Source organism: Truncatella angustata, assembly GCF_020726525.1.
Source record: "Truncatella angustata strain MPI-SDFR-AT-0073 chromosome Unknown BKA67scaffold_2, whole genome shotgun sequence".
Classification (NCBI taxonomy): Eukaryota; Fungi; Ascomycota; class Sordariomycetes; order Amphisphaeriales; family Sporocadaceae; genus Truncatella; species Truncatella angustata.
In genome coordinates this window covers 6,995,690-7,022,484 of record NW_025763382.1, presented here as the reverse complement: position 1 = coordinate 7,022,484, position 26,795 = coordinate 6,995,690, and the positions used below count along the sequence as shown (strand labels likewise).

At 50.2% G+C, this 26,795-nt stretch overlaps 13 protein-coding genes across 13 annotated transcripts; 6 read left to right on the top strand and 7 right to left on the bottom strand.

Annotated features, from left to right (window-relative positions):
- Positions 1-364: 364 nt before the first annotated feature.
- BKA67DRAFT_620606 (Alpha/Beta hydrolase protein) lies at positions 365-2,127 on the top strand. Its single transcript, XM_046105474.1, has 3 exons — positions 365-1,397; positions 1,460-1,616; positions 1,668-2,127. The coding sequence occupies exons 1-3, from the start codon at positions 581-583 to the stop codon at positions 1,738-1,740; spliced, it is 1,047 nt and encodes a 348-aa protein (XP_045962644.1). The 5' UTR covers positions 365-580; the 3' UTR covers positions 1,741-2,127.
- An 18-nt stretch (positions 2,128-2,145) lies between these two features.
- BKA67DRAFT_689552 (uncharacterized protein) lies at positions 2,146-2,885 on the top strand (the record flags this gene model as incomplete). The annotated part of the gene is made up of 1 exon (XM_046109100.1): positions 2,146-2,885. One exon carries the CDS (start codon positions 2,146-2,148, stop codon positions 2,815-2,817), a length of 672 nt encoding a protein of 223 aa, XP_045962643.1. The 3' UTR covers positions 2,818-2,885.
- Positions 2,886-5,002: 2,117 nt separating this feature from the next.
- Positions 5,003-6,004, top strand: BKA67DRAFT_591406 (uncharacterized protein; the record flags this gene model as incomplete). The annotated part of the gene is made up of 1 exon (XM_046104712.1): positions 5,003-6,004. One exon carries the CDS (start codon positions 5,003-5,005, stop codon positions 6,002-6,004), a length of 1,002 nt encoding a protein of 333 aa, XP_045962642.1.
- Positions 6,005-7,381: 1,377 nt separating this feature from the next.
- On the top strand, positions 7,382-8,007 carry BKA67DRAFT_656600 (uncharacterized protein; the record flags this gene model as incomplete). The annotated part of the gene is made up of 2 exons (XM_046106969.1): positions 7,382-7,589; positions 7,718-8,007. 2 exons carry the CDS (start codon positions 7,382-7,384, stop codon positions 8,005-8,007), a joined length of 498 nt encoding a protein of 165 aa, XP_045962641.1.
- Positions 8,008-8,121: 114 nt separating this feature from the next.
- Positions 8,122-9,767, bottom strand: BKA67DRAFT_213702 (endoglucanase 1). Its single transcript, XM_046095514.1, has 3 exons — positions 9,617-9,767; positions 8,620-9,555; positions 8,122-8,540 (listed from the first exon to the last, which is right to left on the bottom strand). Exons 2-3 carry the CDS (start codon positions 9,439-9,441, stop codon positions 8,205-8,207), a joined length of 1,158 nt encoding a protein of 385 aa, XP_045962640.1. The 5' UTR covers positions 9,442-9,555; positions 9,617-9,767; the 3' UTR covers positions 8,122-8,204.
- BKA67DRAFT_213667 (uncharacterized protein) lies at positions 9,738-11,868 on the bottom strand. Its single transcript, XM_046095513.1, has one exon. It carries the CDS (start codon positions 11,620-11,622, stop codon positions 10,033-10,035), a length of 1,590 nt encoding a protein of 529 aa, XP_045962639.1. The 5' UTR covers positions 11,623-11,868; the 3' UTR covers positions 9,738-10,032.
- A 176-nt stretch (positions 11,869-12,044) lies between these two features.
- On the top strand, positions 12,045-12,906 carry BKA67DRAFT_557982 (NADH ubiquinone oxidoreductase subunit NDUFA12-domain-containing protein). The gene is made up of 5 exons (XM_046102296.1): positions 12,045-12,160; positions 12,213-12,233; positions 12,303-12,387; positions 12,467-12,674; positions 12,759-12,906. Exons 1-5 carry the CDS (start codon positions 12,110-12,112, stop codon positions 12,808-12,810), a joined length of 417 nt encoding a protein of 138 aa, XP_045962638.1. The 5' UTR covers positions 12,045-12,109; the 3' UTR covers positions 12,811-12,906.
- Positions 12,907-16,334: 3,428 nt separating this feature from the next.
- BKA67DRAFT_656596 (uncharacterized protein) lies at positions 16,335-16,882 on the bottom strand (the record flags this gene model as incomplete). The annotated part of the gene is made up of 2 exons (XM_046106968.1): positions 16,335-16,759; positions 16,819-16,882. The coding sequence occupies 2 exons, from the start codon at positions 16,880-16,882 to the stop codon at positions 16,335-16,337; spliced, it is 489 nt and encodes a 162-aa protein (XP_045962637.1).
- Positions 16,883-17,243: 361 nt separating this feature from the next.
- On the bottom strand, positions 17,244-18,295 carry BKA67DRAFT_557973 (uncharacterized protein). The gene has a single exon (XM_046102295.1). It carries the CDS (start codon positions 18,185-18,187, stop codon positions 17,369-17,371), a length of 819 nt encoding a protein of 272 aa, XP_045962636.1. The 5' UTR covers positions 18,188-18,295; the 3' UTR covers positions 17,244-17,368.
- Positions 18,296-18,539: 244 nt separating this feature from the next.
- Positions 18,540-20,067, top strand: BKA67DRAFT_557972 (MGS207 protein). The gene is made up of 4 exons (XM_046102294.1): positions 18,540-18,774; positions 18,844-18,995; positions 19,056-19,183; positions 19,258-20,067. The coding sequence occupies exons 1-4, from the start codon at positions 18,601-18,603 to the stop codon at positions 20,019-20,021; spliced, it is 1,218 nt and encodes a 405-aa protein (XP_045962635.1). The 5' UTR covers positions 18,540-18,600; the 3' UTR covers positions 20,022-20,067.
- Positions 20,068-21,846: 1,779 nt separating this feature from the next.
- On the bottom strand, positions 21,847-22,700 carry BKA67DRAFT_512198 (dienelactone hydrolase family protein; the record flags this gene model as incomplete). Its single annotated transcript, XM_046097457.1, has 2 exons — positions 21,847-22,117; positions 22,192-22,700. 2 exons carry the CDS (start codon positions 22,698-22,700, stop codon positions 21,847-21,849), a joined length of 780 nt encoding a protein of 259 aa, XP_045962634.1.
- Positions 22,701-23,205: 505 nt separating this feature from the next.
- Positions 23,206-24,129, bottom strand: BKA67DRAFT_591400 (DHS-like NAD/FAD-binding domain-containing protein; the record flags this gene model as incomplete). Its single annotated transcript, XM_046104711.1, has 1 exon — positions 23,206-24,129. The coding sequence occupies one exon, from the start codon at positions 24,127-24,129 to the stop codon at positions 23,206-23,208; it is 924 nt and encodes a 307-aa protein (XP_045962633.1).
- Positions 24,130-24,833: 704 nt separating this feature from the next.
- BKA67DRAFT_533551 (dioxygenase) lies at positions 24,834-25,861 on the bottom strand (the record flags this gene model as incomplete). Its single annotated transcript, XM_046099720.1, has 2 exons — positions 24,834-25,238; positions 25,298-25,861. The coding sequence occupies 2 exons, from the start codon at positions 25,859-25,861 to the stop codon at positions 24,834-24,836; spliced, it is 969 nt and encodes a 322-aa protein (XP_045962632.1).
- Positions 25,862-26,795: the final 934 nt, after the last annotated feature.

Genomic DNA, 26,795 nt, shown 5'->3' with positions numbered 1-26,795 from the left:
CTACTTTCAGGGACCGAATTTTCTCAAACGATGCTTTGTCATGGCACTGACTTGACGGCGGTTGGTCGGCAACGTTTGTCTTGGTGGGTCGTCTTTTGTGCCTCAATTCAGTATGGTTAGACAACTTTGATATAGCTTGAAGTTCAAGTGCTCGAAAGTCGTGGCCTGACTCAGACTCTTACACGGTGGAAACTAACAGCCATGTATGTTGTCTGTTTCCTGGCTTGAGGCCATGAGGTTTACGATTCCTCAAAATTCAAAGTCGGGCACATGATTGTCCGTTGTAGCCAGCATTGCCAATGTGTGTATGCGGGGTAGACGTCGAAGATGCAGCGTTGTGAATATCATGGTACTAAACGGTGTGACGGGGCGCCATACCCACGTAATCAGCAATCGCAATGAAAGATATATTGGTTTCCTTGCTTTGTCAATTACTTCTGCTTCATCATCGTCCCCGTTGATGTGCCCCTGTGCGCGGTTTAATAATCTCCCGCAATAGCTCTATATAAGCGGAGGATCAAGATCCCCCGCTTTGTTAAGAGTACAATCCAACCAAACCCTCTCGTCCCGCCATCTCACAATGTCTGAAATCAAGATATTCCAACTTGGCGACTTCAAGCTCAAATCTGGCGGCTCGATCCCCAACGCCTTCATAGCATACAAGACCTTTGGTGACGCTTCCAATCCAGCTATCATCTACCCAACATGGTATAGTGGCACCATATCAACCAACGAATGGCTAATTGGGGATTCCAAGACCCTGAGCCCCCAGAAGTACTACATCATCATCCCGGCCCTTATCGGTAATGGAGAGTCCGTAAGTCCCTCCAACAAACCAGATCTTCGCCCATGGCCCGATGTGACCTTCTACGACAACGTGAAAGCGCAATATCGCCTAGTGACTGAAGAACTCGGTGTGAAACATGCCAAATGTGTGCTGGGTTGGAGTATGGCCGCCGGACAGACATACCAATGGATCACCCAGTACCCTGATTTCACGGACCTTGCTGTGCCATTCTTGGGTAGCGCGAAGACAAGTCCACATAACCAAGTCTTCCTCGAGGGCGTCAAGGCGGCTGTCCTGGCCGCCAAAGGCACATCTTCAGGGGGCGTCGTGAAGGGTGAGGCCACACCCGGATCCTCTTATCGCGGATGGAGCGATACCGAACGCGAGATTGGGTTGAAGGCACTGGGCAGAGTCTATGCAGGCTGGGGCTTCAGTCAAGCCTTCTACAGGGAGAAAGTTTACGAAACGTACCTGGGATTCAAAGATCTCGAGGACTTCATGGTCAACTTCTGGGAGGCTTGGGCGTTGAGCAAGGATCCGGAGAATATGCTGGCAATGCTCCATACCTGGCAAGCTGCAGATGTTTCCGACCAGGAGCCGTATAATAAAGGTGAAGCCCGCCCTTCCACATGAATCATAGGCTTTCTTGGGCATAAGACTAACTAGCAGCAGATTTCGATGCTGCGATGAAAGGCATTAAAGCAAAGACTTTGGTACTGCCCGGTGAAACGGATCTTTACTTCCCACCTGAGGATTCCTACATCGAAGTCCAGGCCATGAATCCAAATGTCGGCATGTGTATTGTAATCCCGTCGATTTGGGGCCACTGGTAAGTCTCATCCTGCACCATGCTCATATTCTAATCCTAACTCATTGATAGGGCTGGCGGACCTGGTACCAGTAAGGAAGACGCGAAATGGCTGGACGAGAAATTAAAGTCTTTCTTTGCTTGAGAATATGCGGAGTAGTCCGGCAATTCATGGTGTTGCTTCTTCAATGGCTATGCTCATTGGTGGGGAACCTATGCGAGGCTTTTTCCTATAGGGACAAGCAAGTTCATTGTGACATTGTTCTCACATGTCTTGTTCTACGTCAAAATATCAACGGCTCAAACAGCACTGCCCTGCAGCCTTTTGTAACAAGCGGTCGAGGCGATAGAGGTCCTGAACAAAGAAAACCCAACCTACAAAATGCGGTGCAGAAGGGTATACCCTGTCGCGCATCAGAGCATCAATTCCTATAGCGCTGTGCGGCATTCGTTTTAAATCCTTATATCATTCATTTTAAGTTCCTGTAAATAAAACATTCACCAGAGTACAATATACCCGAAATTATAAGTGCAATAAAAGCCCTCGAAAATGTCAACATTCTCCGCCTTCACACTAACCCCAGAAGAAATCCTCTCCTTCGAGACAGACCTGCAAGACCTTCTCTCCAGCATTCACCGCATCCTCAACGAACGACCATCTCCCCTGTCCGTCTACGACTGGTCCGAGGCTTTACGCCTCGTCCGCGACGCCTTCATGCTGGCGGTGGACATGCATGCCCTGCTCCCGGAATCCGACGCGCGCCTCGTGACATTGTTCCGGTACAAAGGCGACTGCCTCCGGGGTCTTGGCCGGCGTCAGGAAGCGCGAGACGCATACCTGGCATCCCGCCGCGCGGAGGAAGAGTGCTGCATCGGCGCCGCGGGGAACTGGCGGCTCGGGGAGGAGCCGGAGCCATGGCTGTGCGACGAGGTGCGGTCGAGGCGCCTGGGCAGGCTATGGAGCACGCCGCTCCGCGATGAGCCAGATCTTGGCGTGCTGGGCTACAAGACAGAGCTGTGGGACCCGGAGCCGCCTCTACTAGTCGGGAGCGCCGAGTGTTGGCCGAGGCGGGTGGAAGGCTGTACTCGGGACGTGACCGGTGGATTGCCTTGGAGCCTGAGTGAGGTCGTTGGGGGCTTTGTGGGTGTCAGGACGCCCGTGTTGAGGTCGAGGAAGGGCGAGAGCATTGCGAAGGGGAAGGCGGTTAAGTGTGCACCTTGAGACAAGTATAGCAAAACGGAATGTGGCTGCGTTAATTCAAGGCCAATATAGGAATTTAATGTGCAATGGGCTAATGCTTTAGTAATACAGTATTCATAGCAAAATTTATAAACCCATCCCGAGGATGATATGAATCTCCATGAGAGCAAAGTGTACATCTTTTAATGGACGGTCATATCATTAGTGCACTGAACGAACTCAAAAACTAACTCTGGTATTTCGATAGCACCAACCTCACGCAGGGCGTCCTGGCCATCACCATCAGTTCTCTCGAACGAAGACTTTGAAGGTGAGCCTACGGCAGGTTCCAACAGAAAGGAAGTCCCTATTGTGACAACTCAGGTCGGAGTGCCTATCAGTCGATAATACCGACAGAATTATCATACCAAACGTGCCGGTTAATAGTGGGAAGGCGCTCTCGCTAGATACGATGAACTTTAGGTTGCTTGATTGTTTTCGCTCTCAAAACAGGCAGTAGAATCGGAATATCATTTTCTTTGCCTCCTTCGATACCGTAGTCTCAAATCCGCATTAAATTATTATCCAATTCAGGGTCACCCCTATGACTTTCAGCTTTTCTTGAGGGTACTAATTATTGAAGAAATACTCCTCGACGTGAGAAAATTCTGCTGAATACTTGGCCTTGTAACGGTGTTAGAAGTTGATTAACCAGAGAATGCCCGTTTGTGTAGGCATATCAACGATAATGAAACCCGCGGCATTATTGAGGTCAGCAATGGGTATGAGAGCTTGTATCACAGCCACCCAGGCAGTCAAGCAGGAGTCGATAGGCATGCTGATCAATGCTATGTCGCCGTAGTACGGGTAGTGATATATCGGATGTGGTGGTGTCGTTGACTGGCCGTCAGCAAATGCTAGTCGCATTCGATGGCTGTACACTCACACATTTGCCAATGGCAGAGCCGATCAAAATTGTTGGCACGTCACTATACCGACCGACTTCTTTGATCTCATAGTGCGTGTCGTTCCTATAATCTGTGGGTAACCAGGCTTTGTGCAGTGCAATCGACATGGACGCGCAAGCTAAAGATGCTTGCATCACCGGCTCCGGTGACGAGCTTCTCGGATGTTTCACAGTGATCGTCGTCTACAGTGTCAAAGAATGACTTTTCCGCATTCGGGGCCGTGTTGCCTGGCCTACCGGCATAATTTGACCACGGAGCGTGCGCCTGTGGACAGCATAGTATATCTTCTCCGGTAAGTGCCCCAGGGAGCGATCATTGTCTGTAAATGTTGCCTCAAGTTCCCAGCAATTCATGGACTCTAGCAGCATATCACCATATGGTTGGGACACTGGATGATATCATTGCAAAATTGGTTTTAATGGGTATGGCATGACTTGTAGGAGTGCAAACCGTTGAGGATGATGATTTCGGTGTTCGTACAGGATGGTCGGTGCCATTGATAAGAAATATCCAGCTCTGATGATTGGAGATCCATCACTGCGGGACACTAACGTTAATTCCTTCCACTGAATCTGCCCCGCAAGTTGTTTATAGTTTATTCCAGGCTAGACTAACCTAACCTTAGCATATTCATGGTGGGAGGGAGCAAGCAGACTCGGGTAATAATTAGAAGGTAAAGATATACTTGCAAAGGACGTCGATGTTTATAATTAGCGTAGCTGCACAACGACTCTATGTCTGGCAACGGCCCTTGTTGACTGTGCGCAATAGTATAGGATCCTATACATGGTAGCTGGCCGTAAAGACCATAGTGGACAGGTGCTCTCCCAGGGGGGCGGCACTCCGTACAGGTACAGTCAAGTACATGTATTCTTGTGCAAGGAAGCATCTTGGAAACGAACTGGTACTTTCCCTGTTACGGTTAATTACCCTCCCTACCATCCATGATACTTATCTGATAAACGCCCCATAAAAGCTAAAAACGCTATTGGACAAGCGAGTAAAAAGTTGTCGGAGGTCGCTACGACACAATTTTTACCATCCCATTCTTCCATACGGATACTGGTTGCAGTACGGAGTACGTCGACTATAAATCCATTTTACTGAAGCGCTAGTCCCATCTCAGTCGCAACCGACATTCACTTTCACCAGACAACCTTCTCACTCGCTCTCTTGCTGGAGTTGACAGTACCGTCAATCATCGTTGAGTGCGAAAAGCTTCTATTTCCGGCCCAACTTGACTGACCAGGCACTACATCATGGCGTCAACAGACAAGCCTGTGCCTACTGTCCTACCTCAAGCTAACCTCTTCACAATAGAATCGATACCCTCGAAAGGGAAGGGTCTCATAGCTGCCAAGCCCATACCTGCAGGCACGCTTCTAATCAGCGAGTCACCTCTCTTCACAACCGCCTCCCTGACCAACGCCGACACCATAGAAAAAGACCTCGGCGTCATCATCCGCGGCCTGCCCAAGGACCGCCAACGGGCCTTCCTGTCGCTACACAACAACTTCCCCGGCCAGCCCAACCCCTTCTCCAACATCATCCGATCCAATGGATACCCCTTGGGGCCCAACAGCGAGGTCGGGGGCGTGTTCCCGCTGATCGCGCGGCTGAACCACTCGTGCCGGCCCAACGCGCAGCACTCATGGAACAGCAAGCTGGGGGCGCAGACGGTCCACGCGCTGCGCGACGTGGCCGCCGGCGAAGAGTTGACGCTTTCGTACCACAACGGCGGGCCCTCGGCCGATCGCCGGGCCGCGCTCAGCCAGTTCTTCAACTTCGACTGCGCCTGCGAGCTCTGCTCCTTGCCCCGGGAGCAGCGTCGCAAGAGCGACAAGCGGCTCCGGGACGCCGCCCAGCTCGACGAGATGATCGGCAACGGCAAGCGCGTGCAGCTGCAGCCCGCGGATGCGCTGAAGGACTGCAAGGAGCTGCTTCGGATCTACGAGGCGGAGGGTATCAGGGATACCCGGCTGCCGAGGCTGTACTATGATGCTTTCCAGATCTGCGCGGCGCATTCGGATGCCGCCAGGGCGAGCGTGTTCGCCGAGAGCGCGAGGAAGGTCCGGGTGATCAGCGAGGGACCGGACAGTGAGGAGGCTGCGAACATGGAGCGCCTACAAGAGAAGCCAGAGAATTTCGAGAACTGGGGGTCGACGAAGAAGTGGGCGAGCAAAGTCACAGATCGGGAGACGAGGTACAAGGATATCGAGACCCCTGTCAGTACGAAGACAGCCTCGATCTGGGATGCATAGTGGTTATCACTTTGATGTTGATAGATCCTATTATTGGCTACACCAGGTGCGAGAGCCCTCATAGGCGCCAAAAGCGATGTCCAGGCGTGGACCGCAGTCATGGGTATGGACCGGCATTAGTTCTCAGACTGATAGATGATGATCTTGCATGCGTGCAGGAAAACTTTTGCGAAAGGATCTAACCTTAGGCGACTGCTATATCGACATCCGCAACCAAAAAGCCTCGCTCGCTTCACAATACCCTTAATCAGGAACTGCGTTTGGAAATAGGTTTATTTGGAATAGACTATCAGTACCTGCTTGGATATCTCATAGATACATTGGCGAGGCACGAACGAGAAAAGAAAGCAACGTTGTTAAAAGGTACACGATTCAAAAACTGCGCAACATTCAGTCCTCATCATTCCTTCGTCAAGTTGACATAGGCTTGCGCGACATCTAGCAACTGGTGAATTTCCAAGAAGGCTTTGCTTCCGCGGTCTCGGCTAGAAAAGCGGGACCACCAGTTCACGCTCCGCATGAAACACAAAAGGGAAAAAAAAGGGCCCCGCATCGCTTACATCTGATGCACGACATCTGGCTGACCCGATCATCATCATCGGGGAAACGACCTCGTCCAAAGCGGAGCATATACCAATTTACCCAGGCTCTGGCTTCAGTTGGTTCCCAGCAGGCTTCCGCTGATATACTACGAAATAACCTCCAGAACCACCAAATTCCATGCACTCTTCTTGTGGAAAGCTAGTAGGATCAGATAGCATCAGATGGGTAATTGCATGGGGACAGATGAATGCCCGAGCAACTCGGATTCATGCGACTTCGTGAATCTCTAGATGGACCGATAGCTCGCTCGTCTAAACCTGCACGTACGTGATGGCCCCTCCTCCACGAGGCCCCCAAGACCCCTAAGAACTACAGTAGAGAAGGTAAGAAAGTAAATAGAGTGGGTGTGGCTGATGTCAACGGTGGTCGAGATCTTTGAATTCCCTGTTCGAGGAGGAACCAAGGCGGCGGGCCAATCAAGACCCCTGCATGGCGGCAAATGACGTCGCGAGAGGCAGCCACACCACCTATTCCCAGCATGGCGCAAACCTGTATGTAATGTATGCAAGAAGCCACGCCAGGTTGCGCAGATGCAACAATGACATACTAGCTCCCCCCCAGGCTGAGTGTTGGGATGGTATAAGAGTGGCTTGAAAATGGACAATCTCTTTCCTTCTTTGATTTCCTCTGCTCTATGACTACCCCCTACAACCCAGATTCTTTGATCATCCACTAGGCACCTCTCAATCAGATCCAGGTTGATACATGTTCATCTTCTCTCAACAATAAAACCACACCATACACTCCCAGACCCAGCAAACGGATCCATCAAAAATGGCCGAGAACAACCCCCGGATCTCTACTTCGGACTTCAAGCCGCCGGCCAACTTCGGCTCCATGAGCGAGCAGGAGCAGAAGCAGACGTACCTGGAGTGGGCGAAGGACAAGTACAACGAGCAGTACGAGTCGTGGATGCCGTGGATCGAGGACCACTTCCTCAAGTACTTCACCAATGACAACAAGGCCAGCTATGCTACCAAGCGTGAGTTTTCCCTCCCAGTGCCTCTCCATATTCTTCCATCACCAGATCCTCCCCCCGCCCCCAAACAAAACGATTCGCATTCCTTGAAACACGAGCAAGCACTAATTCTCTCCATCTCCCCCGAACAGAACAACTAGACAAGACCAAAGTCACGGGCATAGAACAGGTCGACACGCTGCAGGACGGTGTGCACGGCCTGGTGGCGGGGCAGGTCGGGCAAGGGGGCCTGCTGCAGCCCATCGGCGACTTCGCGTCGAAGGAGGGTGTCAACCGGGCCGAGCGCCAGGGCAAAGACGACACCGGGGGATACCTCCCTAGCGGCGTCACCAACAACCCGGTCACCAACACCGTGTCCAGCGGTCTGGGTAGCGTGGCTGGTGGTTTGGGGCTCGGCGGTGGGAACAAGCAGCAGCAGTAGACCATGATGGAGGTCCATGGAGAAGATAACATGCACGATGAGGTGTGGTATGATCGGCGTTTTTTTTTTTCCTGGTGTGGAATTTTTGAGAAACATAATACCCAATACGAGAACAAGTTCGTGGACTTGAGAAAATATATTTTTATCTAAAAGACCTATTTACATAATTCAGACCGGAAGGTCTGAGTAACCTGCTTTTACAACTTGGTGGTCACCTCGCCACCGAAGACACTTGCGGGACCGCTCCACTGCAGCGCCGTCGGGACAAGAGGCTGGATCAGCTTCAACCAAACAGTGTCGTAGAGTCCTGGGCTGCCGTCGGCAGATGTGCTACCAGGTTCTAGGGAACCGAGCTGCGTCGAGTTGGTGCAGCAGGGGCTGTTGGGCCCCCAGAACGGGCCGGCTGCCCATGCTGTCCAGCCAATGTACTCGGCGTTGTCGGCCATGTATTTGATCATCTCAGGAATCATCTCCTGGCAGGAAGTCGAATTGGAACCACCAAACTCAGTAATGAAGGCCTTCAGGTTGTTTTCCTGCAACCTCCAGTTAGCGGAGTTCAAAAACCGGCCCAACAAATGCTTCCAAAGCGATGCGAGCATTTCAGTGACTCACCTTTAGCCAAGCAGTCAGATCATCCAAGTTGGTCGCCGGATCAGAAACACATTCCAAGTGGCCACCTGAGAAGTCGTAGTCGAGATACTGGTGGATATCAATGGCCGTGTTATTCAGAGGATCCTTGAACTGGTTCAGGAGGGCCGAACTAGGGTCGCTACCTTCGGTCCACGCATGTCCACCTGTCCAGCTGTTACCAGGCATGATGATCAGGTTGCTGGCGTTTGCAGCACGAATGGCATCGATTGCTGCTTGATTGTTCGCCAAAACAAGCGATGTAGCCATGTCATGTGGCTCGTTCATGAGTCCGAAGATGACGCGCTCATTGTCGGCAAATCGGGAGGCAAGCTCGCCCCAGAACTCACCAAACTGCGCTGTTGTTGCAGCGGTTGGGTCCGTCGTGTTACCGATAACGCTTCCTGAGAAAGGTTGAGAGCTCGGATCGTTGTAGCGCATATAGTTGTGCGGGTCGAGAATTGCGTACGCGCCCTTGGTGGTCGTGACGTAATCAACTGCTTGCTTGAAGTAGTCGAAGTGCGTCTCGTTGAACACAGCTCCTAGTCCTGTCGCTGGCGGACACATACGCTCCAGCAAGAAGGCGATACGGAAAAGATTAAGATGGTTTTGGTCTACTTCAACGTCGACTGCCGCCTCGTTGATGAAGGCATAATCGACACCAAAGCGTCCAGGCAGGCCCGTTCCAGGTGTAGCCGTGGCAGACCATACACCAAATTCACCACTGGACTCTGCGACACCAGCGTAATAGATAGTGGCCGATGCGCCCGAAAGCAGTGTTGCCAGGGTAGTCGTTGGAATTTTCATCTTGACGGCACAGGAGAAAATGAAAGGGCAATGTGACAGCAACTAACGTCATCTACTGGTTCAACACCAGGCGGCCGAGACTATTTGTAGCTGCGGGAGAATGCATGAGACGGACTCCGTGATCGTAAGAGCATTAGAGCATGATCATCTTCCGCGTATAGAGTGAAATGCTCACAAGTCTGCATCGCACCTCCAATCAGGTGAACGCGACATGGGATCTGCATTGTAAGTGCCGTTGGAAGCATGCGGCACCGTGACTCCGGACCGGCATCCGGCAAACTCGTCCGAGGCGAAGCGGCGAATTAATTACGATGCGCGGTTTCGTTTGCGTACCTGAGTCAAAGGACGAATAACAATCGACACGGAATTAAAACTATATTTATTAGGGGTATCATGCTCGAGTAAATTAGATGCGGAGGGCGTGGCTCCAGGCCATATCCGGACATAACCCCAAGTCTCGTTGCCGGTCGCCGCCAGTTCCGGGGTAGAGCAGCACAAGTTCGGGGGCCAACCTGAATCTGGATAAGCGAGATGGTGATCGCATGGACGATGCGTCTTTCTCGACAATTCGAATGAGATACCACGACACAGTTACAGCGCACCACCAACAGCTTTGACGATCCACATGGCTATTCGGACATGAAGACCGACTCTCCTTTCGGTCCTTGCGAAATCATCAAGAGTGACTGGTTTTGCGTAGTCTTGCAGCCAGTTCTTCTCCTCTCCAAGCCGCTTCTTGAGCTCAGCATTCTCCGTGACAATAAGGGCACCAGCTTCCAGGTCGTGCGTGTAACTACGTTTCGTGTAGTTTGAGCTTCCAATAATGCTGATGGCAGGGTTCTCCTCTTTCGGTAGGGTAATCCATAAACCCTTTGCGTGGTATGTCCATCCCTCTGGCTCGCCAACAGTGCCCTTTCGCCACTCCTTAAGCACAATAGCAGCCTCACGCTTCTGCTTGTGGGCGGCGTCCAGGAAACGGCGTGCAAGGAGGGTGTATGCATCTGGCAGCATACCAGAGACACCTTTGGAGCCATAGAAACCATTCGCTTGTGGTGACGCTGTGATGACGGTACAGTTGGATGATGCAGTAGCCATCAGTAGGTTGGTCAAAGAAGGCGCCGGGTTGAAGTAACCAGCCGTGAATGTCCAAGAAGAGCCATCATATTGGGGTGCAGCCAGTGTTTTGAGAACGTGAGTTACGGCTGGCAACTCTGTCGACGTGTTTGGCTTCAGTAGCTGTGATAGTTGCGCAAGCATATAGATCGTCGTATCGGGTGCGTCCCCCTTGGATCGAGCGGCAGGGAGGGCTTGTCGCGGGTCTATAAGCGCGCTGAGAATCGCAGTCGACTTGGAGACGTATTGCTTGGGATTATCTAGAGGGGAAGGCGAGGCGTTCGTGGCGGGCCAGACGAGGTTGAAGCCGGATGGCTCTTTACTAGGTTCAACTAAAAAGCTAAGCGATGTGACACCTTGGTATAGGCGGCCAAAGTACTCGGTGATTTCTGCCGAAGAGAAGAGGTGGTATCGGTCTTGGCGATTGCTGAAATAGTCGGAAGACAGGTTGGCGCCGGACAGTATAATCTCGTCGTCAATGCCGTATAGTTTCATGTGTTGAAGGCCCCATCCCTCGTTGATTCGCTTAGGTATGTGCTGCTTGCGCAGGCCGGTCAGATTTGGTGTGTGATACATGCGAATCTCGACTCGCTCGGGGCCAAACTCTGTAACGAGCGGCGCAAGCAGTGAAGCGCATGATGGATTAGGTGCTTCTCGTGTTCCTCGCAGTGCATCGGTGAGAATGCTCAACGTGAGCTCCGGGTTCGCTCTGAGTGCTTGGTGTAAAGTGGCGATCAGCTCTTTCTCGGTCTTGCCAATGTAGAGCGTGGACAAGAAGATTCGCCTCTTTGCGCCGCGTATCTTGGACTTTAATGTTTCGTAGAAATCCGTGGGCGTCTTGATGACCTGGATTTGCGATCCGTGGACTTGGAATGAGGGAGCGATCTTGTCGAGCTCGTTGGCGAAGGGGGCCAGCATGCCAACTGAGCTTGGGGAGCTACCGGCTGGAGCAGCACTGGAGGGCATAGAATAGCGACGGCGCTGGATCTTGCTGCCGCATTGTACATGCGCTCGGTTTAGTGATGGTCGGATGGACCGTAAACAAGGAGCTGCAGTTCTTGAAAACATTGTGAACTTCTCAGAGGCCCCCGACACCGAACGCCGATTGGAAGAAAATCACCACCGCGATCTATCAACTGTGCAACACATACGACGTAGACCTGAAAACTTGACAGCTATTTGATTACATACATATTGCGAGGAAACCGCGGCCTTCTTTTCCTTTTTTTCTTTTTTTATCTTTCCTTTTTTGTTTGAGCTTGGGCCATCCTCCAGTACTACTGCTCAGCTACTGTATGTGCGCATGCCGGTGCCTTTTTCCCAATGGCAAATGACAATGACGGATAGCTGCAGTAGTAGCGTCGGGCTTCGTACCTTTGTACCTCTCTGCAACTACTAAGTTTCTGTGTACGTACCTCTGTACCCTCTTCGACCTCTTCGCCGAAGAATAGCCGGGCCGGAAGCTCCCAGAGTCTCCGTCAACCTTGACCCAATCATCACGGCCTCGAATGCAATCACAGAGCAAGTTGCAACAGCAATTGAAGCGTCGCCCAACATGTCGACAATCTCACGAACTGTCCGCAACCTGTGGAAGGTTGGCGTCAAGGTATTCGACCCATCAGGCACATGCTGAGCCCATCGCTGACAATGCGCCACAGGACTACTTCCACCAGATGAACGTACGCTCGCTCTTCCGCTCGACAGCCCATCACCATCAATTGACCCTCTAACTCTAACGCGACTCCCAGAACATCGGTGACACAAAGGCCGGCCTTCTCGTCGGCTCCGACAGGTTCGGCAACAAGTACTATCAGAATGAGGAGGAACTACCGCGTAGGTCATGCGCCCAACATGCTGGAAATACACAGCATACCGAGACCTAAGAGCCAGGACCACTGACGGGCCATGCTAGTGCGAACACGATGGGTAGACTACGCTTCCAAGGACTTCGATGCTGCTCAGATTGAGCCCGGCTGGCACGCCTGGATGTCACATGTCGTCGACAACCCGCCCTCGAAAGATCCCACTCTCGCATACAAGCGCCGAGCATGGGAGGACACAGACGCCAAGACCATTCCCAATCTCACCATGACCAGAGGCGCCTACAAGCCCTACAACACGTAAGAAAGAGACTTATTATTCTCTCCAATTTCCCCCATGACACAAAATGGGTTGTGAGGAGAATGCGGCTAACAATCCAACAGCGTCAAGCCGAAGCACACTTCCTGGGAGCCTGTGGCTGTACCCAGGCAATAGACCTTGTTTGATGACTTGGAGAGCAGTAGACGTGTATATATCCAAAACTTTGAGAATTGAGACGATATTGAACCAACAATACCCATGCCAGCCTCACAAGACGTCCTCATTGAAAGCAGCCACGTTTTCATTCATCCTACCCAAGCTGACACCGAGTAACAGGATTACATAAACAGGATCATTTTGCTATCACGCGAAAAACATTCACACATTCTGATAACATTGGTTTGACAAAAAGGCTGCTATCTTAAGGAAGCTTTTAAAAATTTCCCTTCCAATCAACCCTTCTCACACCAAACCCCCATTCCCCGCTGCCCTCAGAACACCACAAGCCATCACCATGCCCAAGCCCTCACTGGAGAGCTTGGGCCGCCTTTCTCGTGAGAATTCTTTTTGCTGTTTTCTTGGATATCTCTATTGCTTCTGTGTTGAACATCATTTTCAACGCAGCTCTCTCACCAACAGTAATTCCCACACCGCAAATTACCCTTCTTCCAAATCCAGGTTCCCTTCTCTAAGACAAGCATAACGGGCAACCGTGCTGAAGCGATCCACAAATCACGCCACTTTCACGTATTAGAATATTTGGCTTCCCATACTGTCAGTCTCATTTTTACCGAAAACTGTACTGCATGCAATTCGCTTCGGAACAGTCCTCTCCACAGACAAGACCCCGTATTGGAAGGCGAGGAAACGGCCGGTAGGAACATTCAGGCTCTAGAACAATAATCAACCCTCTCGACAATAGCCTCGACTTAGCCATAAACGAACGACTTCAGCTCTTATCCAGCCTAGTCTAGCATCAAGTTCTCGGAGAAGGATATTGATACTGCAGCCCGCCCGCGCCATGTAACATCTTCTTGCATCCCTTGCAGGCTGACCCAACACCATCCACCTTCAACGATTTCTCGGGCACCGCAGCGGCGATTTTTACGGTACGGTCAGTCAAATGTATTGCAGCTACCACAAATTCATGAAGGCGAACAAACACTTAACAACGTCAGATTGTTTCTGGCATTACTGCGCATCCAGCACAAATTCTTTCCAAACCAGACTGCTAAATCACGCTTCTTGCTACTGATCTCGCCGACAACGCGCTGCAAAGAAGGCTGCAAAGACAATGCAGTCAGACATCAAGATGAAGCAGACGGCAGAGCTTCAAAAGCACAAGACTAGGCCCAACTAGACGATGAATCGTGGCAGTCTAACGCTCAAAGGGCATCGAGCAACGTATTGTGTACGGGATACTGGCTGGTAATCGACTGCTCGGCCCGGGGGCCATGGCACGCGTTGAGTTGCTTTCTCGATTAGGCTTACGATCTTCAAGTGTTTGTTCCATCATAAGATCAAACACCAGCTTCAACCTAAAAGCCTTGACCAGACACCCTACAAGATGCCGAAGCAGAGTGGGATTTGCAGGATCTGTCTGACAACAGCAGGACTCCACCGCTAGCTTTCAACTCTACCGTGTGATAATGGGCAAGAGCGACAAAGACGCGCATCCCAAGTCATACAAAAAAGTACTGCCAAGATGGGACGCTGGCTGCCGATGTCATATGCTAACCAGCGAGCAGGAAATACACAAGCGGACGACTAGTTTAGGCACATTCGGAGATAGTGTGGCAACTATCAGAAGCTACCCTGAGCAGGACTTGCAAATGAAGTCGAATTAATTCTGCAACAGTGTACGCAATGCAACGACTACTTGCACTAAACATGTGGAGCTGCGCGAGATTGAGACCGACGATCCCTGTCTCTTTCTCAAACTCACGAACTTTTTCAACGAAGGATATACATAATCCCGATAGAAGATATTTATCATGCTTTCACTAAGCACAACGTCCGACCAATTCCCAGTGACGAACCTAAAAGATGATCCGATGGATCTGACATAGATCTTCCACCTCTTCAACCAGATAGAAAGCGTTGAGGCTTTCGCGGCCATGCATAACGCCGACGCATACTGGAAAAGTTGAAGGAGCATCCAAACCCCGAACGCAACCCCACTAGTAGCTTCAACCTAGACGGTAGGGAGGATTCAAGGATGGAGAATCTGGCCACCTTTCTCACCTGCACCCAAAGAGTCTGAATGGATTATCATGTCCTTGACGACATTGCCAGGGCTAAGGCCGAAACCGCGGTAAAGTGTTGTGGAAGTATATGGGCCCAAATTCAAGGGCGTTACAACTTACTGGACATCGAGTACAAGTCTATCTGCTCGGGAAGGTGCAAAAGAACATGAGACCGAATAATACTAACGCACTTGCCTACTAATTCGTTACGCCGATCATACTGTCGCGCCTAGCCAGTGACGGTAGAACACATTCGACTTGCAAACGAAGCGTTTCAAGGCGGAGATGATTATCCAATAATAATAATAAATCCCAATTTGGTTCTTTGGGAGAAACTCAGCTCTTACTAGAGGGAAGTTTACCTCCTTTTTACGAGGAACCCGTCTCTTCAAGAGAATTAAGCATGCTTCTTGAATAATTACGCATTTTCTTCGGGATAAATCGTATTGTTCTTTGGAGAAAATGATGTCTTTACGAAAATACCGAGTACGCCATCATAGTAATACTCTAGGACCAGTTTTGCACAGCCCTAACAGGGTTTGCTCAGTGTACAAGAAGAAAGAAAGAAAGAAAGAAAGAAAGAAAAAAACACATCGACAATAAGCGCTTAATGGATGAAAGTTTCCTGATAACAACCTTCTGGAGACAGCGATAGAGAGCGGGCCATCTCTTATTATATCTAACTAGTCGAACAATGACCGGCGCTCTTTAAAGGCGGTCCGAAGAGTAGGATACAATCGGGATCTATATTATCGAAGATCTCTTGATTAGAGAAAATTCGCACTTTCGCCTTCTACCATCACGTCGTTAACCACACGCAGTCTCTCTTCTGCCGAACTCCTTTCCCCCCTCCCCAAAACAAAAGTCGTGCCACTAACGGCAAATTCCCGTATCCCATCGTCCGGCAGATCTTCCTCGATTTGAAGAGGAAGGCCACAGGCTATGAAGATGTTCTCCCAGATTACGGTACTCCCTTCAACACCCATCACCCATACCACCGAAGACTTTCTCGGTAGGCTGATCGAAGAATCAGACCCTATTGCGCTCAAGATGATCGAGGATCATACAACCAAGTATAAGTCCGTCTACGAATCGCTACCAGGTATCCAACTTCGCAATTGGCCTGGTGTGTATATTATCATTATTGCGTACCAAGATACCAACTAACGGTGAGACTATACCGGCCAATCCATAAATTTCAGTGATCCTGAAGATAAGCAATCGCCAACTGCTTTCAGGCAGTGGTTTGACTTGGTCTTAGTAAACGGCGCCAAACAAGTCAGAATACGAATGTCGAAAGCCTGTGTAATTCATCACTAGTCTAGATAGATAGATTGCAGTCGATGGAGGGAACGAGAGATAGGATGTATATTAATAGTTCATTATTTGGCAATAGCTTGTAATGTAACAAGATGGGTTGGGCTAGGATTTGGGATCGATGATAGGACAATCCTAAATATACCATATAGCCGTCAGGGCTCCAACAAACGGTAGTAGTGACCTCGTCAGATTCAAGCTACCCCATCTCGCCAACAGAGCGACGACTCCTTCGGCCGTTCCTGGGGCGGTCTTGCTTTCAGATATCTGGATCAAAGAAGAGTTCGTGCTGCTCATCGTAACAACAGTAAAAGGCACGATTGCAACAGCCATAAACGATGAAAAGGCAAAGGGGAGCCATGGGCGCTGGGTCGAGTAACGATTATATGCTAGAGTGCCGTAACCAATGGCAGCGGTGGCAGCAACAATGGGCATGGAGGCTTTCCCGCGCTCGTAGATGATGCGCCACAGTCGAGTGGCGAGAACTGGTGATGTAGAGCTATCGTTCGCCGCAGATATCAGGGCCGGTACTGATATGATCGAAATGCTGGCAATACTGCCTGCCCAGTGCCGATGCTCAGCTATCATAAACGCCGTGTATGGATATCGAGCTACATACCAGCTAGCCAGCTGGACGCCGCGATGCTTGTGAACCCCACCGTGGTTTGAAAATGACTGCTCATTTTGACAGGTTGTTATGAGAGAATTTCGAATCAGTTTCGATGATTTCCTATGTCAATACCGCAACGAAGGATCAGGTCGATGTGTCCGCGGCGACATATAGCCAAAGTACTACATGACTCAAAGAGGTAGGTTCTCGAATGGCTGTGAGACTGGCCCGCTCGAGCTCCGTGCCAAGGAGTCCGATCGAAGTTTGGTCTATGGGGTAAATGGCTTTCTCATGTTGTCCGACTAGTCCGAATTGTCCGAGTTGTCCGGGGTATTGTCTGTCCCCGCAATGAGTCGATCTGTGACACAGATAGCAAGTATTACAAGTAACGTTGTCTATCTTTGGAGGCTCTAAGGTCACAAAATCGGACGAACGGTTAGATTTGATAGTGGTGACGTCCATGTGCTAGGTATATGTACTGTGTATCGCATGTGCTTCGTCGGCTGCACTCCAGTCTCTAGCTAATTATATAGCTCCAACGCTAGTCGAAACTCTCAACTCAACCCATGATTCGCACAATCAACCTCTTTGTAAACCAGTACCCGGGCAGGTAGCCTGACACAAGTCCGAAGAAGACCCTAGATAGTATCTCTGACGCGTACTTTCCAAATTGGTCTCCTCCGAGGCTTGTGACCCCAACTGCTCTGAGCTGCCTATATGCATCCTCTGTGGCCAATTCTGCAAACCCTGCACCGAGATCTGCATAAGACACAGCGACCCTCGACTTTTCGGTGCTAATCTCGAAGCCAGTGGGTGCCTCATCGATTATTGCTGGGGGTTGCACTAGGAGCAACGACAACAAATCGTCCGCCTCGGCCAGGGTAGCGTGTGCCCCGAGCAAATCAACGTAAGGATAATGAAATGCCGTCTTGATGAGCCACAGTACAAATCCGGAAGGGCCAGAGAGGCGTGGGTTCCAGGTCGCGGAAGACAGCAATAGCAAGCGTGGCTGATGCCAATCGTTGCCAGTCTGAGCTTTCAGTGTGCGCAATGCCGAAACAATCGATGCGGCGGCTACCCGCAACACATTAATGCCGGGAATGTTTTGATTTTCTCCGAGCGTGCAGATGATGATATTTGCTCCCGACAAACATGCCGTGATCTTGTCGACGCTGGTCAATTCTCCTTCCCAGACCTCACAGTTGGCATTCGACCTCAACGTGGGGAAGAGTCGATAAAACTTTTCCTTCGATCGGACAAAGACTCGGAGCTCAATAGACAAGTCGCTCTTGGAAAGAAGAGACTGCAGTGTGGCTCGGCCCGTTCCTCCCGTAGCTCCTAGAATTGCAATCCTCGTGGGAGGTTTTACAACAGCCATGGCGAAAGATGAAGCGAATAGGGAGTAAACTCTAGTACCAGAAGTAAAAGTTACTAGAAACTGGGATACTGTTGATGTAAATTAGCACTGAGCAAGCCGAGATATACATCACCGGCTCATATACTGTCCGACCTCATTAGCGCTATGTAACATCCTGCAGCTGTGTAGCACCCTCTAGCTGTGTAAGATCGGCAATTTGTAAGCGTACAGTCCATCCAGGGTTCCATTATCCGCTATATGTCGGCATTTCACGAGAAGTGCGATGTCCGTTTCGGTGTAAGTGGCTCCGGTCACTTCACGTTGCACTGTCACCCGGTAGCATCCAGTACTTAAAACACTAGGTTCGTTTTCTATAAGATTTTTGCGATCAAGATGTAATAAAAACATCCAGGAAACTCCTTGAATCCATAAGTATGGAGACTTTAAATAATTTTCAAAGGAAGTCCCTGGCCCCAGTCCCGGTTTGGCATTTGTCAAACCTCCAAGACGGAAAGTCGCAAACTCTTTCTGAACTCTTGTTAAGCAACCATGCGTCATTTGCTGTTCTCCGCGACCCAAGGCTTCTATTTCATAATCACCTACCTCATGTAGGTCTACTTCTTGTCTAAGTTGGACCATGTATGCTTCAATTCCAACACACTGACCCAGTGGTGCAGGCTCTAGGGTCATCGTATCTTCTCGGCGCGGGTACACAAAAGTTGAAGCAGATATACAACGCAGAAGCGGAAGAGTTGAAACAAGTCCACGATGTCTTCATACAAGGAGGCATTACGCGTGATAATTGGCGAGACTTTCTTGGTCAGAAACAGTACGTTTCTTCGCATCATGTTACGTACCAGGCTGCACAACATTGACCGAGCTACCGCAGGTATACTGTCGCTTACACCAATTTCTTCGATATTGAGGTTCAGAACTACGCTGGCGACTGGAAAGCCGTAGTGGACACCTACCTTTTCGCCGGTTCAAAACCATTGATCAATGGGTTCTCCGGTGGTCGTAAGCAGAGCCCCCTCACGCTTTAATTTCACTGGACACGCGATCCATGGCAAGAGACTGATGATTTTGTACAGTCGGACACCCGTTCATTCATCTTGCCTATGCCTACGAGTTCAACAGCAGTGTGGTCGCCACTGAGGCCCTCAGTATGGGGTGCACCGAGTACGATGACATACATCGTTTCATCGATCGCTATCCCGACGATAACTCAACATACCAAACAGCAAGCCTAGAGAAAGTGTTAAATATGGTCAGAGACGACCGGCGATTCGACGATATGTTTGATCAACCTGGATTCGCCAATGTCTTCACGACACTGGAACAACGAGAAACGATCGTCTTGGAACACTGGAATGGCTGGATCGTAACTGATCCTTATGAACAACTAGATGATTGCATGTTTACCGCGTCGCGTCTAGCGATCGAAACCTCAAACTCGAAAGGCGAGTTCGATTTCTATTTGGCTCACGTGCTGACAGTGGGTCATGCTCTCCGCATCCTACTTCCTCTGATGCCGGTTGTATGGCACATTCCGGTTATGAAGCAGTACGGTCTTTTTACTATCCTCGTATATATCGCGCAGCTGCGACCGGCATTTGACGCTCAGAACATTGAATCCTGGGAGCTCAAGGCGTCGAACTGGTCCAAAATCTCCGAAGACGCCGTGAATAATGAGCCGTCCGTAGATATTCATTTCCCGAAAGTTGTTCGCGCACTCAAAGTGGCTGAGGAGACTTGGGGCTCAAAGCACCGACACTTCATGAAAGCGGCCGAGAAGTTTATCGCAGAATTCAAAAGCTGGACGGGATTTGGCTTGGGCGTTGATGTGATTCCATAACGTGGCCTTCATCTTGCCTTCTGTTTTATTTTACTTCAAGTGAAAACCTTTTCCAAAAAAAAAAAAAAAAAAAAAAGCTTTTCACCAAAACGTACTCATTATTATTCAAGTTTGCGAATCAGTAACAAAATCAAAATTTGCCATTCCTCTGCCAAGCACTAGGTTCTGCCACGAGTCTTGATCCAACCCTTGATCAAGTCCCTCGATATTTGCTACTAGAAAGTCCACACTATAACGCGCAAACGGCTTTCCAGTATCCATATCATCCGCTGATAAGCTGATAAGGTATACGAGACGAGCAGTGACAACTTCTCGTACTCTCGCAAGCTTTTTCAACTGACACTTTCCCATTTACCTAGGTCCTGTAAGATTGAGTCCCGCCCGTATAGTATCCTAAAGTTCAAAGATCATGATAAAGTATTTTACTAAATTCAACCTCGTTGTTCAATATATCAATGCAACCATATTTGAGTAAGGACCGGAACGTGCAGAGTTTCCCATGGGCCATGATAGGGTCTCATTTATGTAGTACATCCACTACGAGCCTCAGCATATCATTGCTACGGGACTTTCCTCTTATGACGGGTCTTTTACTCCGGCTCTGATATTTCTGCGTCAAGGTTTCTTTCGGTCCTCCGTCCTCGCCTCTGAGAAGTACAGACTAGCCACGAGTTTGCGAATAGTCGACACGTTCCTACGTCCTGCGAATGTGAGACTAAATTGAAAGAGCACTATTGTTGTAAACTGATACGAACATGTTGAATATATGTGCGACCAAGCAGCGGGATGCTAAAAGAGTTTACGCATTTACTGGCAGAGGCTGATCGCCGGTTTGAGGGAAGCATTTTGTGCTAGTTTATTTTGAAGTTACATGGAAAAGACATCTTAGGGCCCATGGCCAAAGTGTGTGTATTATAAAAGTCAACCCACTCTTAGCTCTTTGGACCGCGATTCCACCTCCTTCGGGAGGTAACGCTAGTCTTGATTTAGGGTGGCATAGTTCACGACCCCACTACTTCCTCACAGAATATACGCTAGGCCGAATTTAGAAGGTCGCTGCGCCACACGTCCTACGCCACGAGTCCCTACATAATACCGCTACAGATGGCAACTGATCTCAGAAAGTCTGGAGATTGAAGCCGACATATTCTTCGGATCGTTCAATTCAATTTATGGTACAAATATCAGGCGCATATCATTCGAATGAACGGCATCCGAGGGGTTCTACCTACCTCGTTCTGTAGCATATTATTCGTTCTCTAATTTAACATAGGCTGACGCATAGGTTGACGCATATGTTAACATGTTTAATGAGGAATCGAGTCCAGTCTGGTACCAATATGATATCTCCAATACCGAATGGAATGAGACCGCCTGAAACAGGGCCTTGCTGATGTGCACCCATCTTACTGTTATGTGATGGTGGACCTTGGTGACGACGGCGATTGATGACTTTCAAGTAAAGCATTCTAGGAAACATAATCAATTGTGTATGGTGATGAGTTCACTCACCAAAGAGGAGTAGTTGCCTTGTGATTTGGTGAAGAAACAGCTGGTGCGTCTTAATCGTGGTGTGGAGTTGCTCGCTTCGATAAGACTTATACGATAGATTTCAGGTCTCATGGGAATTGATAAATTAGACTTCGAAAACGCTTATTTGAGCTGAAGTCTTGGGTGAGTGTTCTATTATACTGCCATGTATCATGGATTCACACAACGCTTCACAAGTCACGCTGCGCGCAATGACCCCAATCACAGAACGGCGCTACTGATTTCCTCAATCATGTAACAAAAAGTGTTCGCATTTTGTCCTTGGTCGTCCCGATTAAGGGCGTTGACTAGATAGGTGTTGCCTGAAGAACTCTGCAGTCTGGTTGTAGCCGCGTTCATATTCAGCACGGTTTTTCTCATCATCAAGTTTCGCTCTTGCGCCCATCCAACCGTGGAACATAGAGTCATAAGTTTCGACCACACCGACCTTACCAGGCTTCGAAAGAACCTCCTTATATTGCGCCACAATTTCCGCTGGCTCTCCCGGCGAAGCCAGACAGAGGTACGGTACAGACAAAGCCTCTGCATCTTGCACATCAAGCCGCCTGTCATTGTTAGCAGTCTCCATTTAGTGCGTCTTGGTGCGAGATAATCAAACCTTCTGGCGGACTGGACTTACGAAGGATGCGCCGTACCACTCGCGGCGAACTTTCTTCCTCTGCCCTCATTACCAGCTCCCGATACCAGTATACCTAATTTCCCACCCCAGCACAACCCAAAAACACCCCAGCCCTCCTCGCCGACGCTGCTCCACTTCTCGCCGGCTTCCTTCCTAAACTCAATCAACTTACCTACATTCTGCGGGATGCCAGCTTGTTCCGATCTAAATTTCGCAAAGGCCGCCTTCTTCTCCTCTGTATCGGGCGGCGTCCAGTTAGGTTGAGCATAGACGCCCTTGAAGAAGTCTGGCACGATTACCAGCCCATTGATTGAGTTGGCAAGTCGATCCGCGCCTTGCAGGGTCTGCGGTGCCAATCCAAAGATGTCGTAGATGAAGACAATCGCACGAGTCGGGTTAGAGGGGCCAGTCACGTAGGTGTTCAGATGCGCGACGGTATCCCAGGAGCCTTCAGGGCTGTAGTTTGAGCTCGCCGGTGGAAGCTTTGCGCAAGCGTCTTCAGTGGCCATTTTGAGTATAGATTCGCGGGCTGATTCACTTTCACCTCAATTCTAAGCGGGGAAACGCGAGAGGCCAAGGTTGGATTTGAGGTCGAGAAAGATGTCAGTTAGCGTCATTTGTAGGTCTATGTGGACGCGTGGCTGATGAAATGCCGCATTGAGGTTTGCCCATTCAATACTAATGCACGTCCTTGCGAAGCTATTTTGTGACCGTTGGATCATGAAGCCGTTCTCGGCTCCGAGTCTTGATCTATTGCCGAGCCGACTTGCCAGTAACATTCCCATCATCCTCTAACCTAGTGACCAAATGAATATTTGCCCAGTTAGAATGGAGCCCACAATGCAAAAGTATTCCAAATTCGTCATGTCGATAACGTGCAAACATGGATCCTCCAAGCCATACGGAATACGGTCCGGTGCTGCTCTACCTCTAAAGTTCATTGGCGAGACACGACTTCCACACGCTTAGCGTTCCTCACGATCCCAATTTCTAATTCCTTTCCATTCCATTCCTTCACGCCTCCTTACTCTTAGCAGCAGGTTGTTTTTCCTTCACTGGCAATATACCGATGACATCCTCAAACAATTTAGGCAGGAATTCGTCTGCACCACCTTGGAAAAAGAAATCTTTCTTGTCCAAGCCGGCCCCAGCACTGCTGTCCGGATTGATGACTGCCACAATAGCGCCTCGATTCTTGGCCTTCCTTGTGTATCCTGCAGCAGGGTAAACGGCTGCGGATGTGCCGATGACCAACATCACATCCACTGTTGGGTAAAGCCAGTTGTCTGCTTCCTGCAACATGCCATCGGGCAAGGCCTCCCCAAACCACACGACGCCTGGACGAAGCAGAGAGTCTTTGCCCCGTCGCTTACAGTCAGGGCAATGAGGTAGATCTTTGACGTCAATTTGGGGTGTTGGGATAGCAGGGTTGAGTAAAGGTGAAATCTCGCCGGGCGCGTAGTCTTCAGCTGCGGCGGCGAGAGCAGGGCAGACTGGATCACGCGTGATATTACGTTCGATATAGCCGCATCCTTCGAAACACTTGATATCCAGCAAGTTCCCATGCAGCATGCGAATGCCCTCGGTGGGATGCCCAGCGCGAATTGACAGGCCATCGACATTCTGGGTAAGGCAAAGGAAGTCATGCCCCTTCTTTTTGGCCAATTCGGCCAGGGCGTAATGGCCTGCGTTCGGCTCGGCTTTCAGCGCCATATGTCGTCGCCAAGCGTAGAACAGCCACACCAAAGCTGGGTCTTCCTCGAACGCGTCTGGTGTCGCAAGATCGGTGGCGTTGAACTCGCGCCACAGACCTCCTGCTCCACGAAACGTGGGCAAACCAGACGCGACTGAGAGTCCGGCGCCACAAAGCGCCATGATCCTTTTGGACCCCTTCAAGATTTTCCTAAACTCTTCCACGTCCGTTTTTGCTTGTCCCATTTCGGCGGTAATTTGTGTACCAAATGTTCTCTTGCAGTATGGTGGTACGGGGCTGAACGCTAGTTTCGACCTACGCAAAACGCGTATTGAGATTGCGAAAAAGTCACGAGCATTTGGCTTGAAAATTAGCAGTGCAGTTCGAGACATAAGAGGATATATTGCTCATACAAGCAGGCGCTTGCCGACAAGAGTCATCGCTTAAGCCGTTGCCTAGCAGTAAGCAGGCGCAACCAAATATGAATCAATGTAAAGGTGATGTCATTAGCCTAAATGCTTGCTCACTCCCAGACGGGCATTTTGCGGGGCAATCTTGTGGCGTTGCCATTTGGGTATGAGTATTGACTTTCAGAGGTATGAAAGCTAAGATTTCAAAGCTGACTTTGGGAGCATATAAATCCCGTCCTACTGTTATACTGTAGGCCACTTTATCTATCCTATAATACTGGCCACAGCTGCTATTTTTCAACGATAGAGCTGTCCGCGGTGTTCAACTTATCTGGAATTCAACCTCCAGACTTTGTGGTCCGCGAAGACTCGAGATAATAGCAACACAACGCACGCAATCATTCGTGGAAAGATAAAGCACAAGCTTTGGTAGAGTTACTATTCCTTCCGAGAAATGCATGACTCTGGCAATGATGCGTTTGGCAATTCCGTCTATTGTTCTATGTCTAACCTCTTGCAGAATCGTGGGCCTTCCATGTTTAGTGCTTCAAGTTCCTCTTGACTTTGGCCTTCGTAGCCGTATCAACACCAATAGTGATATATCCAACAATTCCGTTCTCCATGTTCTCGCCGTCCAAAGGTACAACCGAGATGGTAGGATCCCAGCCGTTCTCCGATTGCTGTGAATAGATCGAGTCGATGTCGTTGGTGGTACGGTTGATCTGGGTGTGGCTGGCGTAGGGCTCAATCGCCATAAGCTGAGCACTGAGATCCTCAGCCAGGAACAGCTGTCCGGTCGAGATAGTGGTGGATGAGGCGACGGTGCCGTTGCCGCGGATCACGTAGTCCTCGTGGACTTGTGCGTGGATGTGGATGGTGCGCTCCACATAGAAACCGGGCACGATGGTGGTGAACTCAGTCATACCCTCGCTGTCAGTGGGCCACTTGAAGACGAGGAGTTAGTCATGGCTACATTTCCGTTTGAAATAACGAGAAGACTTACGATTCCTCGGAGCCAGGTGGTTGAGTCGGTGTGTAGGTCCAAATCGGGGCCAATGGTCACATTCAGCTCCTCGAGCAGCGTCTCGAAAGGTGTGTTGGGGTCCAGTCCCTCGAAAGAGCTGTAAGAGCCAGTGGCATTGCAGTGCCAGATATCGACAAGCACATCAGGAAGTGGCTCGCAGGTCTCGACATCAAGTACACCAATGTCAAGGATGAAAGGGATGCCGGCCTGGCCTTCACGGATGTCCTGGCGCAGAGTCTGACTCTGAGGCCAAATGTAGGGACCGGTGGTAACCTCCTCAGTCAGAATACACGTGTCATTCTGGAGCGTCTCGTAGTAGGGAGCTTCGGTGACGATGTTCCAAGTGACATTGCCTGAGGTTGCACGCTTCTGCTGCTGACGCTTGGCCCATCGCTTCTTGTTCAAGGCGGCGACGGAAGACTCGCACCGCCTGGAGAGACCGGCGCGGCGGATGACTTCGTGACCGGACACCTCATGATGAGGATGTGCCATAACTCCAGCAAGGAGAACCGCACCAGCGGCGAGAACCGTGGTAGTATGCATGGCCGAGGTTGTGATACGGGTTGAGAGACGGCGGAGCAGGCAATGTTAGAGGAAACCACTGACAGACAAGCTACTCAAGGAACGTTCAGACGACTGTCGCCCAATGCCAGAGTATTTATGTTTCTCGGGGCTCGATGCGGCTCAACCCGGATCGGCACGCTTCTACCATGGCATAATCAATTACAGACTCATTCATTCGTCTCGGGGATTTGTTCCTGCACGGTGTTCCCTGGAGCTACGCGTCTCCCAAGGCTACTTCAACCACGATAGGAATTCTACACGTCGATCCTATCATACTGGGCAATCCATGTTTGGCAACGAAAAGCCAATCAGAAGACTGGCAATTGAAATGATGCGCCATGCGTCGTAATTGATTGTGGACAAAATGGAAACAAACGGGCAGATGCCTCCCACATCCCGGAGACGGACACGACGGTTTCCTCTTTGTTGCGGGCCGCCAAGACTATACAGTGGGCTTAGAACGATCTCGGGACCCTTCGACGTGCCTTCGAGTGCCTGAGCGCCCTATTTTCAGCGGGACGTCGGCAGTGATGGCAGGCTAACGAATCGTACTTTTTGAGCCGCAGCAACGGATACATGCGCCATTGCCGCATGGCATCCACTGTCAACGCTCTTGGCAGCTTGGTAGAGCTTATTGACTGCTTATGCATCTTTTTAATGGGGGAGTTCGGCATTGAAGGCTTATGTGTAAAAAGACATGACGCGGCATTGAGAGTGCGGTAAAGACGTTGACGTTCTCCCGATTCATACTCCGTACCAATAATGTAGAAACGTTAAGGGTCTCCTGAATCATGCTAACAGTGGCTCCGGCGATCTCCCGCGGCGCTTGGCCGAGATTAAAGTTGTTTCCAAGAGCCCTGCCAGGACTCTACCCACGTCATGTTCGAGGGAGCTTCGCAGTCATTTGTCAAAA